Source organism: Zalophus californianus, chromosome 7 (genome assembly GCF_009762305.2).
Source record: "Zalophus californianus isolate mZalCal1 chromosome 7, mZalCal1.pri.v2, whole genome shotgun sequence".
In the NCBI taxonomy this organism is placed as follows: domain Eukaryota; kingdom Metazoa; phylum Chordata; class Mammalia; order Carnivora; family Otariidae; genus Zalophus; species Zalophus californianus.
In genome coordinates, this window is record NC_045601.1 from 55,397,767 (window position 1) to 55,411,796 (window position 14,030).

The window sequence follows — 14,030 nt, forward strand, 5'->3', positions numbered from 1 at the left end:
CCCTGAGGTTAATTTGAGCCTTCAGTCTAATAACAAGGCCCTGCTCCCCCATCTCCATCCACTGACGTTAACGTGCCTGCGGCTGGCATCCTCATCTTCAACTTTCTAAATTTCTTTTTTGTTTCTGGTGGCAAACAGGCAGTCCCCAAATCCCACACTCTGCCGTAGTTTTTTGCAACCTCTTTCTTCCTCTGTGTTGGGTGTCCTGGCCCCTTGGGAAATGCCCTGCTCAGATGTTTTTTCAGATCTTATTATGGGCTGTCTCCCTGTCTTCCTCTGCCTATCCACAAGCCACTCTCCATGCCCCCTTGATGTAGCTTAGCCACCTTCCTTTGTCACCACTCCCAGGAACATCTCCCATCAGTGTAGACCAACTCCATCATGAGCAGCCATGGCCTACTTGTCAAATCCAGAAACTTCCCAACCCAGTGTTCTTCACTATGCACGTGGACCACGCGTCTGGGGGAGTCGTGGAGACATGCCTGTGTCCTGGCTGGGGGACTGCTCTGCTGCTTGGCCCTGCATTGCCTTTCAGGCCCCCGGACTCTGCTTCCATTGCTTTCACCGTGGAGGTGGTGGTCTCACCAGGAGTAGTGAATGCGTATTTGTCCTGGCCTCTCCCCCCGCTGTGGTGTTGTCAGTCCACACCTCACCGTTTGCTCCCCTTCCTGATAGTGATAACTTCCTCCCTTTACATCACTGGGCTTGGTTTTGCAGCCCCAAGTTCCAGATAGAAGCAATGTCCTTGTAAGCTCTTGAGTCTCTTGGTCTGGCTCCATGTTTTGTGGCTTCACCTTCTTAGTTGCATATTCCAGAAGTTGTTACTGAGTTACTGAAGGGGAGATACACGGAGAAAGGAAGAAGTTATATCTTTCAAGGGATAGCCGTCTTAATTGTAACGAATTGTCAGATCTGACTTTCACAGAAACTCTGTTCTGGGACTTTGCTACAGGAGTAACTAAGTAGAATATCAGCTGCATGTATCTAATGACTAATTTTTTTTTCCTCCCTGAGAGCTGCCCTAGGCAAAATGAGAGTAAGTAGACAGCTCCGTTTCCTTGGTGGATCATGAGAGAAGAATGCTAGTAAGAACCAGCAACAACAAAACAAAAGAGTTGTTTTTATTTATATTCATGCCTTGTGATAAGATGAAATAAAATTAGCATCTGTTTCAGAGAGGATCAAAGGAATACTCAACGTAGGTCTTCTTTTCTAGGACATTATTTGCACTTCTTTCACATTCTCCCATTGAGCTGAAGAGTTACAGGTCGCTAGCTCGTTACACCTGCTGGTAAGGGGCTAGGAAAAGTAGGGAGGAGAGCGGGAGTCCTTCAGTGTTTCAGAGTAAGGAACGTGGACATGTCACCTCTCTCTTCCCCTGTCCTTGCACTCTTTCCTTCCCTGGCAGGCAAGATTTAAATCTTAAAGGACTTGCGATCATCTCTAGGATATTGAGGTAGGCTAGAATTTCACTAGGTATTTTAGTATCACAGAGGCCAGTGGAGAACAACGTTTAGGGAAGTCAACACCTGCTTTCAGGCATCCTTCCTGCCTATTGTGAGTTCTCTTTTCTTGTTTGTTTGCTTGCTTTTGTTTTCATTGTTAAAGGTTAACCCTAAAAGCATGTAGTTTGAGGCATTTCTGCTCTGTTCTGGTAGCAGTCTGGCCTCGATCTCCCTAGGCACTCTGCTTTTCCTAGCATGGAACCAGAGCCAACCTGTGGAAGAACCAGCTTGGAGCTAGGTGAGCAAGATTCATCTGTCCAGTTGGATTTCTGCATCAGGCCACTGTGCTGTCAGGCTGCAGAGCCAACAGAGTAGAAGCCTGTTCCCAGGACTTCAGTGCTGTGAAGGGCTAGTTCAATGTCTCTGAGCCAAAAGACAGCAGATAAAGTTTACTGGAAATTAATTGAAAGTAAAAAAGACTGGTTTGAGTTTATGGTGTTTTTTGAAGACTTCAGGACAGACTATGAATATCTTCCTTGTGGCTCGTTCCTTCATCCTGTGGACTTGCAGGCATTCCTCATGATCCTTCTGTTGGGAGGCAGTGTGGAGGCAGAGGATATTTGCCAAATTGGACTGGAAGTCAATGCACAAATCAGAGCTCTTATACTTCCATTTTCTTGTGCAATGACCATGGCAGGCTACCTAGCCCAGATTCATTTTATTTATCTCTAAAATGAATATAATCATAATCAGTTCATCTGGCTTCCAAGGTTTGAATGACATTCAACTCAGAAAATGCACAGAAGAATTCACTTTCCATACACAGTAGAAGTCTGTACAAAGATGGCGCAGCGTGAGGCACAGCTGCTTGAAGGGCTTGAGGTCTACACCTTCAGACTCAAGTGGTCCAACTCCTTAGTCAGAATGTTGAACTTAAAGACTCTTCTTTTTATTTTCATCCAGAAAACTAAGCAGGATTTTCCTTTTGAAGCCTACGTTTTTCAGATAAATGTGCTTATGTTCTGGGCATTGGTGTTTTTCCATGGAACTGTGACCTTTAAGTGAGGCTTCCATGTTCTAAAGCATGACGATTCAACAAAGGGCAGAGATTACCTTGAAGATGTTTGGTAGTGCTCCTTTTAATTGGGGCCTTGTGAACTCCACTGACAAAGCTGGCCTATAAAACGCCCTTCCCTCCATTCATTAATGTTTCATGTAAGGGCCTGGATTCAGAATTACTACTATGCTGTCCATTCTTGAGTGGAAACAGGAAGTGCCTTAGGTAAATATATTACCAGATATTTTCTCAATCTTCAAGACTTGAAAGGTCTTAAATATCTCACCACCTCCTTTGGAAATGTTTACCCTTATCATGGTTTGTAAACATACTTCTCATAAATCCACGATTGAAATATATAAGTAGGGAACAACTTCCTTTTGATCTGTGGATGGTGTAATCATCAAAAGTATGAGGAAATGGGGTGCATGGGTGGCTCAGTTGGTTGAGTGTCTGACCCTTGATTTCGGCTCAGGTCATGATCTCAGGGTCGTGAGACTGAGCTCCATGTCTGGCTCCACACTGGGCGTAAAACCTGCTTAAGATTCTGTCTCTCCCTCTGCCACCCCCACTTCCCCTCTCTTTCTAAAAAAAAAAAAAAAAAAAAAAAAGGAAGTTGCTGGTACTAGACTATCCTCTTTCTGAGTGCTACTGGCTCTCTTCTTTCTCTCTCCTCCTGCCTTCTGTAGCCAGGGTTTTTATGCAAGCAGTAGAAATGGATTCTGGCCAACATAAGCAAATAGGGAATTTGTGGCAAGGATGACCACAGCTCCTGGGTGGACTGAAGGGCTAGGCTTGGAACAGGCAGGAACCAGATAGTTCTAGGGCTCCGTGGCGGGAATTTCCACTTTTCACCCAGCACTGCTAATGGCATCAGTGATCTTCACTCATTGAACCCTCTGTCCCTTGTTTCATGACTGTCCCAGGAGACGGAGTTTTGATTGGCCAAATTCCAAAGGTGTGGTCAGTCATTCCTTGGCTGAACTGTGGCCATGAGAAGTTCGGTAGAAGCCCCGGGGACCATCTTTGGCCTTCTGTAGCGTCAGAAAGCTACCTGGAGTTACTGTCTGCTAAGAAGGGGGGACGCTGGAAAGGGAGAATGGATGCTGGCTCTCCCAAATGCCGCAGGTCTGCTGGCTTCATCCTCTCTTCCCTCTCCATGGGTGTGTGTCCCCTCTTCGGTTCCCTGGCTTTCCTTCCCTAGCCTACATTGACCTGTGCGAGACAGATGTGGCCCCTGTGGGCATGGAATTAACGTGCCAGCACAGGTGAACCTGTGCTTTGGGGGTGGGCAAGCCACTTAAACTTTGAGCGGCTAGAGGTCAGTGCTGAAAGGAGGCTGAGCCATATCTTGAGTAGAGGCTGGGACGCTAGCCCCCTGTGTTTACCATCAGGGAAAGCTCCATTTTAGAAAAGCAGACCCCAGACCACTGACGAAATGCTTTAAAGTGCTTGAATACATTTAACACTGATATCTTCCCTGTGGGCAATTAACTTGGCTTTGGTCTTAATCCTCTACAGTGTGTCCATGAGAAATGCTGACATCAGATATGGAGTGTTTGGGAAAACCATCGGTCAAGAACTAACAGCTGAAGAACTTGAAATAACTCTGGCTTCTCCCAGCCTTTTTTCCCCCCAAAGTTAGGTGTCTAAAATCCATTCACCACCCCACACTTCCATGTCCAGGGAACAAAGCACTTAGTCATAAAAATCACCTTCCTTGGGCACTTAGTAAAATACAAGTGCCCAAGCTGTAATTCTCAAGCATCTGATTTCTGTAGGAATCTCTGTTTCCCAAACACTTCACGAGACAAATGAGGCCCAGAAAGCTTGGGAAAACTGCCTTAGAATACCTTTGATTTACACAGGGTCCACTCTCAAGGAGCCAAAGTTCTAGAAGACGCCTCACTGTTGGTTATAGCATCTTTATAAATCAGAGGGAAGTGTTTGTGGTTCTTCCTTTTTTCATTGGGAGAAACCAAGGCATGTGTTAGAAAACAGACATCTGGGACCCTCCTGTATCACATTGTACAGCACTGTGGCCATTTGAATTAGCTGTCTATTTAATCAGACACGTGATTCTTAGGAGTTTCAGTTCTGCCTCTGTAAATTTCTCCCTTTTTTCTTTTTCATATCTGCTGACACTGCTCTGGTTCGGGCAGGCGTTCCCACTGTGCTAGACATTCGATAGCTTCCTAACTTGTCTCTCTTCTAGAATTTTCTTTCTACCCTATTCCCCCCAGCAACTAATGAGAACCCGTAGGGATCTTAGAACCTGTTTATTCATGGGAAGGAAATAGTGTAAGGTCATCTAATGCGCAGCTTCAGAGGTAGAAAGACAGGTGTGAATCTTTATGCCACAATTTCATCAGATGTGACATTGGTCATATTTTTTAACAGCTCTGAACTTCAATTTTCTGATTTACAATTTAGAGAAAACTACTATCTGTGGTTGTGGTGAAAATTAAGTGATGTTTTTGAACCATGCAGCAAAGTGGTAGACTCAAGGAAGTGCTTAATAGACGCTTGCCATTTTCTTTGTTATAGAGCAGTTTAATAGCATGGAAATGATCTGCGTGATAATTTAGAGCTATCGGGGACAAGTTCTTTTATTGCAATTAATTCTTGGGCTCTTTTCGTCTTTCATGGTTATTGCCTTGTTCAAATCTTCTTTCTTTTTGGATCAATTTTAGTCCCTTGTATTTCCTAGAAAGTTGTCCATATCGTCACGATTCTAAAATTTACCAGCATGGGGTTATTGTGTAATACTTCCTATGTTACTGAATTTACTCTGTGTATGTCTGTATTTCTTTATCACTTCTAATTTTGAGTTTCTGTACCATCTCTCCCCTTTCCTTGATTAATTTAGCCAGAGCTTTGGTTGAATCTGGTTTTTGCTTTTTTCTTTTTTTAAAAAAAGAAGCGGTTTGAGGACTTGTAAGTTATACTTTTTAATTTTCTGGTTCGTTAATTTCTTCTTTTCTTTTGTTACTTTAAAACTTCTTGATTTGAATGTTTAGTTTAATTTCACTTTCTCATTTACTGATAAGGCACCATTCGTGTTAGATATACCTTTTTTTAGGCTTTGCCAGCCAGGACTTGGGCAAGTTTCTGATCAGTTCCTCTTCTTCTGGGCTGCTCGTATTCAGCTGACCTCACCTTGCTCAGCCGACTGCAGGACCCTTACAAGAGCTATGTTAGGACTCCTGATTAGCGGTGCCTGAAGCCTAGCTCATGCTAACTCAAAAAAAAAAAAAAAAATTGGAGCTGAGTGGCTCACATAACTCGAGGCTGGGGTGTATGTGCATTTAGGCACATCTCAGTCCAGGAGTGCACATGATACTTCTGGAGACCTCTCTTTGTCTCTTAGGTCATCTACTTTTCCCTAATTGTTTTGTTTTCCCGTAGCCTCTTCCATGTGGAAGGGAAACATGAGCCTTGCCTCTTTAGGTTTTACTCAGTCCTCATAGCTGGTTGCTTTGCCTGGGTTCGTGACTACTTTATTGACTATCGCCCATAGAGAAGAATTGATGGAAAGACTCTGCTTATAAGATGAATAGGATTTCCTTATGCAAAGAATGTGGAAAGGAGTTAGCATAGTTAGAATACAGACAGAGGTATCAGTAACATTATCCAGGACAGACAGTGGTGCAAGCTACTGGTGCCCAGAAATAGAAAATCTGATGGATGGAGAGAGAGGGTAAACCACAAACTTCCTGAAAACATAACTGTCACTTCCCAGACCCAGGCTTTTTATTCAGATACAGAGCACCTCACCTGTGCCGTACGTACCTCATCTGTCACAGTGTTGCTGTCCTTCAGGACATGGCATACTCAGGCACGAACACAGTCCCCCAAGCTAGCTTGAGATCCACTCCTGAAATCAGTGCGGTGGGACTGGATCAGGTCAGCTATCCCGATGTGCCTGTGAGTCATGAAACAAGCCCTTGGACCCAGCGCAGGGCTCATCTTGCAGGATGTTCTGCCTGGCCCCGGATCATTCCCTGGATCTAGGGGAGGGATGCTCAGAGGGCCGGCAGAGGTCACACACCCCTCCCCCACACTATCAGCGGGCCTCCTCCAAGGTACCAACAAGAAATAGATATCATGACACATTTCATGAATTTACTTCTTTTTTTTTTTTTTTTTTTTAAGATTTTACTTATTTTTTGACAGAGAGAGAATGACAGCGAGAGAGGGAATACAAGCAGGGGGAGTGGGAGAGGGAGAAGAAGGCTTCCCACGGAGCAGGGAGCCCAATGCAGGACTCAATCCCAGGACCCTGGGATCATGACCTGAGCCAAAGGCAGACGCTTAACGACTGAGCCACCCAGGCGCCCCATGAATTTTAATTCTTAATAGCCTCATTTTTCTTTTCTAAATATTCTTAGTCGTTTGGATTCCCTCATTGACAAAAGAGTTGTTCAAGAGAAGATGTATACGCATTTAACTTCTTCATGATCAGGTTTTTAGTTAAGTTTGGATTTGAGGTACCCTCTGTCCTTGTCAGGTTTCTGGTTAGTAGCATGTCTACCAAAGGACTGAGCCAAATGGCGTTAAAGTTCAGCTTTGAATGGTAGTGACTAGATTTGAAAACAAAGCTTGACTGTAAGGTCAAACCGATGTGCACATATGGGACAGGTAGAGAAAGTGGAAAGACACCTGTCTGGGCTTCTGGAAGGCCCCAACTGCTCTGTTAATTGTGCAGCTGGAAGCTCAGCTCAAGCCTTCCTCACCTGAGGGCAGATGTCCCAGAGAGAAGAGCTGGACCCGATCTGGGATTTTAATGTTAAAAGAGCCCAGTGGATTTGGGGCTCTCCCCACTTGAGTTCAGTGTTTCTCCTCCTTGGGAATGAATAATGGATTTGTGGGGCCAGGAAGAGAAAGGCACCTCACTTAGTTGAGGTTAATGGCATTGTGGTTACAATCGTGACCTTTCCTTCTTGAGGTTTAAGATTTCTTTTGTTGTCTGAGGTACTGCTAATTTTTATAAATGTTTAGTGAGTACTGGAAAATATGAGGTACTCTTCTCTCCCTCGCTCTTGCTCTTTGTTTTTTTTTTTTTTTTTTGGTAATACATTCCTCATATTAGTCTTGTAAAGTACATGATTCCATCCTCTCTTTATAGTCTCAGTTTCTAGACATGTTTCCTGAAGCAGCTGCATCTAATTTTCTGCCTGGCACGACCTGCCTTCAATTTTCTGTGTGACTGTCCAGCCCTCCTGGGGTGGCCTCCTGCCCTGGGTTCTGCAGCCTCAGGGAGGAGCTTTGCCACCCCTTGGCTTCTTTTTTATAAGCGTATCCCTGCACTTGGAGAGTCATTTCTGAATTCTGCTACACTCCCAGCAGTGACAGGGGACCCACATAAGCTTCTCCCTCTGGCCTCCAGGAAGCGCTCAGCCCTTCACTGGGCTGGGACTATGGTTTTCTGCCAGGCCTTGACACCAGCCACTTTGTCCCGAAGCCCCTGAAAGTTGCTTTAACCAGGTCATTCATTTATATATATTTATATGTATATAAATTTTTATGTATGTATTGAATTTATATATGCTTACATTCATTTATACACACACACACACACACACACACACACACACACACACACACACACGCCCGTGTGTTTAAATTTTGTGGGATGTGGATAGTGCCATCCCTAGTTTTTGTTGTTTATTTGGGAAAAGTGGAGGTTGATAGCCGTACCCGAGTTGGTTTCTGGTCCTCTTGATGCCTGTGTGCCCCACTCTCCCGCACCCCTGCCCCATCCTGGAAGCAGTTTCCCCTTTATTTGTTCTCCTGCAGTACTAACCTTTATCCCTGATCCATTTGTTTAATCTTACATTAATTGTGGTGTTTTGTATATATAACTAGTTAATGAGTAACCGTATGCCTCATTTTTCTCATACATGTATGCATTGTACTTATGAAAGGACTTGAGGTATTTGTGGATTAAAATACGGGGCATGTGAGGACAACATGAAGAAATTTTTTCTGAAGACAGGGTAAAGGAATCTCCAGCTCCCCACCGGAGTGACCCCTTGCCAGGTGGCTTTTCGTCTTCCTTTTCTTTCATGAACATTTCAGACCAGAGTTTTGTGTGCACAGTACAGTATTGTTAACTACAGGCACGATGCTATACAGCGGATCTCTAGAACTTACTCCTTGTGCATAACTGAAACATTGCTTTGCTGGTGGAGCTTTCTGATATTCAGGGCAAAATGAGATGTGTGTAGGGTTTCTTAGTTTTGAACAGCTCTTCGGCGTGTTCAGATCCATCCATAGCGATAAAATCTAAACTGTTGATCTTTAGAGACTCAGCTGCAGGCATCATCGATGGGCTTCCAGATTCCAGTCACTTTAACAATACTCTGGAGTTGCACACTGAAGCTTCTGGAGGAACAAAGAGAATTTTAATTCTCCTCACCCTGGTTCTTTATCATCATGGAAGTCCTCCAATTTTTTCTCTATCCTTACTCCTTTTCCCCCTGATTTGTTCTAATGTTGAGACCAAGAAGCCAGACTGTTTAATCCATAAGTGACCAAGAAGGTATTTTCCTGATTAAAATACCAGAAAGCGTATTGACAGTGCGTGGAACCCTAAATTTCACGAAGCCCCGTTACAGAAAATTTGCCACCTCTGTCATGAAAAGTATAATGATGTGCATGAAGAAAGAACTTGAGACTTTGAGGAATTTGAACACTGTTTGGTTTTACATGTAGGTATTTGACTTGGAAGGGTATAGTCTTTAAATACTGCTCAATTTAGAGTAATTAATTACCTAACATCTGTGGGTTGGGGGTGACAAAATTGGTCACAATAATCCTTGAATTGTTTCATTATTTAGTGGCATTATTAAGCCTGGCATCAGAGTTTTATGAACATTTGAAATGAGAAAAGCCGAAGTGTCTGCTTCAGTGTGGGCTGGATTCTGCTGGCGCCGCTCTGACTCTCACGAGACATCTAACAGAAGCCATGTGAGATGGGAAAGCAGTTCAAGAATACACTTCCACCTTTCCACAAAAAACTAATTGGGCCACCACTGTCCCTCGGACCCTCTGTGGTCCTACTAGACCAGGATAAGGCCTAGATCAGCCTCAGACAGACACCAACCAGAAGGACAAGGGAAACCAAGCCTGCAGGGTGCCCTCCTCAGAGGCCCCTCCAGCCGAGACCCTCAGCATGCTGGGATCCCAGAGTGGGAGCCTTAAGTAGCTAGGATGTTCTGATGAGGCCCTTCTGGGAAATAGCCATCAAATCTACGCACTAACGTGCACTGTGCCCATTTTTCTCTGTCCCCATCCCGTTACAGTGGTCGTTCCTGCTCCTTTTAGAGACCAGCCGTTTCACTTGGCCTCGGCTCTCAGCGGACCACTGGCCCACCTTCCTAACCTCCACTTTTGCTCCCCTGGTCTACACTTCATCCAAAGCAAGGCTAGTTTTTTAAAAAAGATAAACCAGATATCGAACTATCTCCTTTCCCAATCATAGCTTGTTTTCACCTAGAATGAAGATTCAAACTTCCTAACTGCTCACCAGCTGCTACATAATCAGCTCCTGCCCAGGTCTGGGCTCCCTGTCACTCATTCCCAGCCTCACTACCCCCACCCCCCATCCTCTCCTTAATGCCTGTCAAGCTCCCACCCCTCGGGCCCTGCACTTGCTCTTCCTCAGTCTGGAATGCTTCTCCTGTCTGCATAGCTGCTCCCTCTCCCCTAGCAGACCTTCATTCAGAACCTTCTCAGATGGGCCTTCCTGGCCACCCTCCCTGACATAACTGTCCTTCTTCCTAGTGCTTCCCAGGGTGTGTGTTGAATGACTGGCTTTTAAATTTCCACACCGATATGGATTGATATTTTTGTAAAACGTAACAAGCCCGTCACAGTGATGTCCAGTTGCTTATAGCGCTCCCTCAAAGCCTCTGTACTCACCTCATCCCGGCCGGGCAGCAAGCATTTCAGGGCCAGCTCAGGTTGCAGATGCGCATGATTACCCTGCCTATGTGTTCTTGGGACGAACTGTTCTCTGTAACCCTCTGGCTTATGTTTTGTGTCCCCCGGTAGAATGTTTGCTCCACAGTGGTAGGGAGCTGGTCCTAGACTTGTCACGCCTCTATCCACAATGCCAGGATCCGTGCAGAGGCACAGGGATTCTCAGTAAGACCTTGCTGAAGCTCCGGTACCCTGATGTGCCTGTCCAGCCCTGCCTGGCCCAGGTGGGGGTAAATCATGGGAGGCCTAGCTGCCCTTCTTCCCGATTGTCTGCTTTTGCTTCACTCACATCCAGAATCAGGCCTAGAGTCTGCCTCTGTCACTGCTACCATGACTGGAATAGAGTACGGTTGACCCTAGAACAATGTAGGAGATGGAGGGGCCCACCCCCACGAGGTCGAAAATTCCCTTGCAATGTTTGACTCTCCCAAACTTAACTACTGATAGCCCACTGTTGGTTGGATGCCTTACTGATAGTATAAACGGTTGATTAACATGTATTTGTATATTATATGTATTATAGACCGTATTCTTATAGTCAAGTGAGCTAGAGAAAAGAAAAAAGTTATTAAGAAAATCATGAGGAAGAGAAAATACATTTACAGGACTGTAAAAAAAAAAAAAAAAAGCACATACAAGTGGACCTGCATGGTTCAAACCATGTTGTTCAAGGGTCAACCGTAATCCCACTTCAGTGCTATGGCTAAGTCACTGTGTGACCCTGACCAGCTGACTTCAGTACTGCAGGCCTCCGTTTCTGTGTCTGGGAAGTAGACATGGCATTTCCTTCCATCATGAAGACAGGTAATGCTCTTGCACATGCTTGGGGATCTCCACAAGGCTATCCTTGAGTGTGGCTTCACAGCTAGACACTGATACTGTAACCAAAATAAAAGCCCATTTCCTCAATGACGCTCTTATTAATGAGGCACAGTGGAATCAGCAAACTTTTTCTTTCTTTTTTTTTTTTAAAGATTTTATTTATTTGACAGAGAGACACAGTGAGAGGGAACACAGCAGGGGGAGCGGGAGAGGGAGAAGCAGGCTTCCTGCTGAGCAGGGAGCCTGATGTGGGACTTGATCCCAGGACCCTGGGATCATGACCTGAGCCAAAGGCAGACGCTTAATGACTGAGCCACCCAGGCACCCCCCCCCTTTTTTTTTAAAGATTTTATTTATTTGACAGACACAGCGAGAGAGGGAACATAAGCAGGGGTATTGGGAGAGGGAGACAGCAAACTTTTTCTATAAAGGACCACATATTAAATATTTTAGATGTTGTGAGCCATGTAGGTCTCTGTTAGGTTTTTGTTTTTGTTTTCTGACTCTAAAAATATAAAAACTACTATTAGCTCATGTGTCATAGGAGAGCAGGCCTGGATGAAGTTTGCCAGTCCCTAGCGATAGGCAGTTGGAAGTTTATTTCTTTGTGACTCAATACATTTTATTTTCTGTTTGGGTGAAATAAGAAATGTGACCTGTAACAGTTTTATTTTTCTTGAATTGATCCTCTTGCCAAAAAGGTTGTTCATCATTTTAGTCATACTTTCCACTCTTTCTCTCTTGTTTTCACGCACATTTTAAATATTAATGCATTTTAGAACAGCTTTCTCTCAGCACAGAATCATGGTTCTCCAGAGCAGAGTTGGTGGTTTGTGTAGGAGATCCCATTTGAAGACTGTTTTGAGTTAGGATGGGCCCTTGATGATCCATCCAAAAGTAGAGTCTGATAATAATGCATTTGTGTCTGCCACTCAAAATATATTATGTTCTTAATTTCTTGAAGTTTTCTTCTGAGGACTTAACTTGTTTACTTGTTTGTAGACATAGGGTTAAACCTTCAATTAGAATTTAGAGCTGATATATCTATTCTTGTTTCTTTTCTTACTAATAGCCAGACATGAATTATTCTGAGTCCAAGCTTTTATAGTACTAAGAACTTTCTGACTGCTTAGTTACAAATAGGGCATGCTTGGTTACAGTTGATCTTTTGTAAAACCTGCCCCTTACCCTGCCTTTGCTGCCAGGGTCCCCTGACTTCCTGCAGACCATCTCTTGCCCTTCTTCCAAGCCTTTGTTGTAGATATTCTCATTTAATGGCACCCATTCTCCAATTTTTTAAAAAGATTTTATTTATTTATTTGACAGAAAGAGCACAAGCAGGGGGAGCGGCAGACGGAGGGAGAGGGATAAGCAGGCTTCCTGCTGAGCAGGCAGCCCGACGCGGGACTTGATCCCAAGACTCTGGGATCATGACCCCAGCCGAAGGCAGACGTTTAACCGACTGTGCCACCCAGGCACTGCCCACCCCTGCCCCCCACCATTCCCCGATTTTTAAAAAAATATTGTTTAGTTTAGAATTTTAGCAAGTTCTCTAAAGTTGACAAGGTAGTGGGTCTTAGAAAGATGGTATGTCAAAAACAAAATTGGTAAAATAGCACCTAGGTATTTATTTCTTTAACTCTGACGGATTGGGGATCACAGGCTGCTGACTAGGAAGAGTGAAACCTTGGCACAATGTGAAGGTAGTTCACTGACTGCGAGATCTTAGCACAGTAGAGTGTGTCTGTTAAGAGGATAGATTCAAGAGCCAACTCTGCAACTTCCTAGCTGTATGATGTTGGGCAACTTTTCGTCTACTCTGAGACTCAGTTTTCCCATCTGTAACACTGGGCAAATCAAAGAACCTTCTCCATAAGATTATTGTGAGGTCTAGATGAGTTAATAGGACATAATGCCATGTAAGGACTAGTTAGTGTTCATTGAGGGAGAAACACGCTTTCATGGATACATATCAGTGGATAACACTCCACATGGAAAATTTTATATCTGACTTGCTTTGTCCATTTAAATTTTCCCTATAGGCTTTCGTCGAGGCCCAGAACAAGATTACTGTGCCATTCCTTGAACAGTGTCCTATCAGAGGTTTATACAAAGAGAGAATGACTGAACTGTATGACTATCCCAAGTATAGTTGCCACTTCAAGAAAGGAAAACGGTATGTGAGGTTGCTTTTATTTAATTTTCTTTTTACTTTTCTAATCGAGTGCTTAAAATATAAATTCTAAATAACTTATTTTATAAAATTAATCCATTATGAAATCAATTCATTTCTGTGCTTGAGTATGGGAATAATGTTTTTTGGTCTATTGTCCATATTCTTAAATCATGATTAAGAAATTTAGTAGAGATATTTCCTAGGAAAGCAAATCTAGACTATAGGATATTATTGTTGTCTTATGGCTAATAATTGGGCTAGGATGATTTGTAGACAGCAGTGGAGATTTGTTTGCCTTTAAAATTTTCTTTGGCTTGCCCTACTAGAAAAGCTTTTATTATATGGATTTCTTTCATCCAAGAATGGAAGTGGGCCAGGAGGTAGCACCTATTAATTCACGTCTCTTGTTCCTCTCCCTTTCACACCGAGGTAAACTTATTCTCTTATTCTTTTTTTAAATCTCTGTGGAACCACCATCACAAATTTACTTGAGAATTTCTTAGACCCTCCCCTTCTCTCTCTCTCTCTCTCTCTCTCTCTCTCT

The 14,030-nt window shown here is 43.8% G+C and overlaps 1 protein-coding gene across 3 annotated transcripts in view; it reads left to right on the plus strand.

Moving 5' to 3' along the window:
• LOC113927490 (prolyl endopeptidase) overlaps positions 1–14,030 on the plus strand; it is a 114,638-nt gene that overhangs the window by 10,164 nt on the left and 90,444 nt on the right. For 2 of the 3 annotated variants that reach the window (XM_027603354.2, XM_027603355.2), the window contains one exon: positions 13,353–13,486. In XM_027603354.2, coding sequence (XP_027459155.1) covers positions 13,353–13,486 — 134 coding nt within the window. Of the gene's footprint in view, positions 1–2,622; positions 2,728–13,352; positions 13,487–14,030 lie in introns of those variants that run through there. The other variant, XM_027603356.2, reaches the window with a different exon arrangement.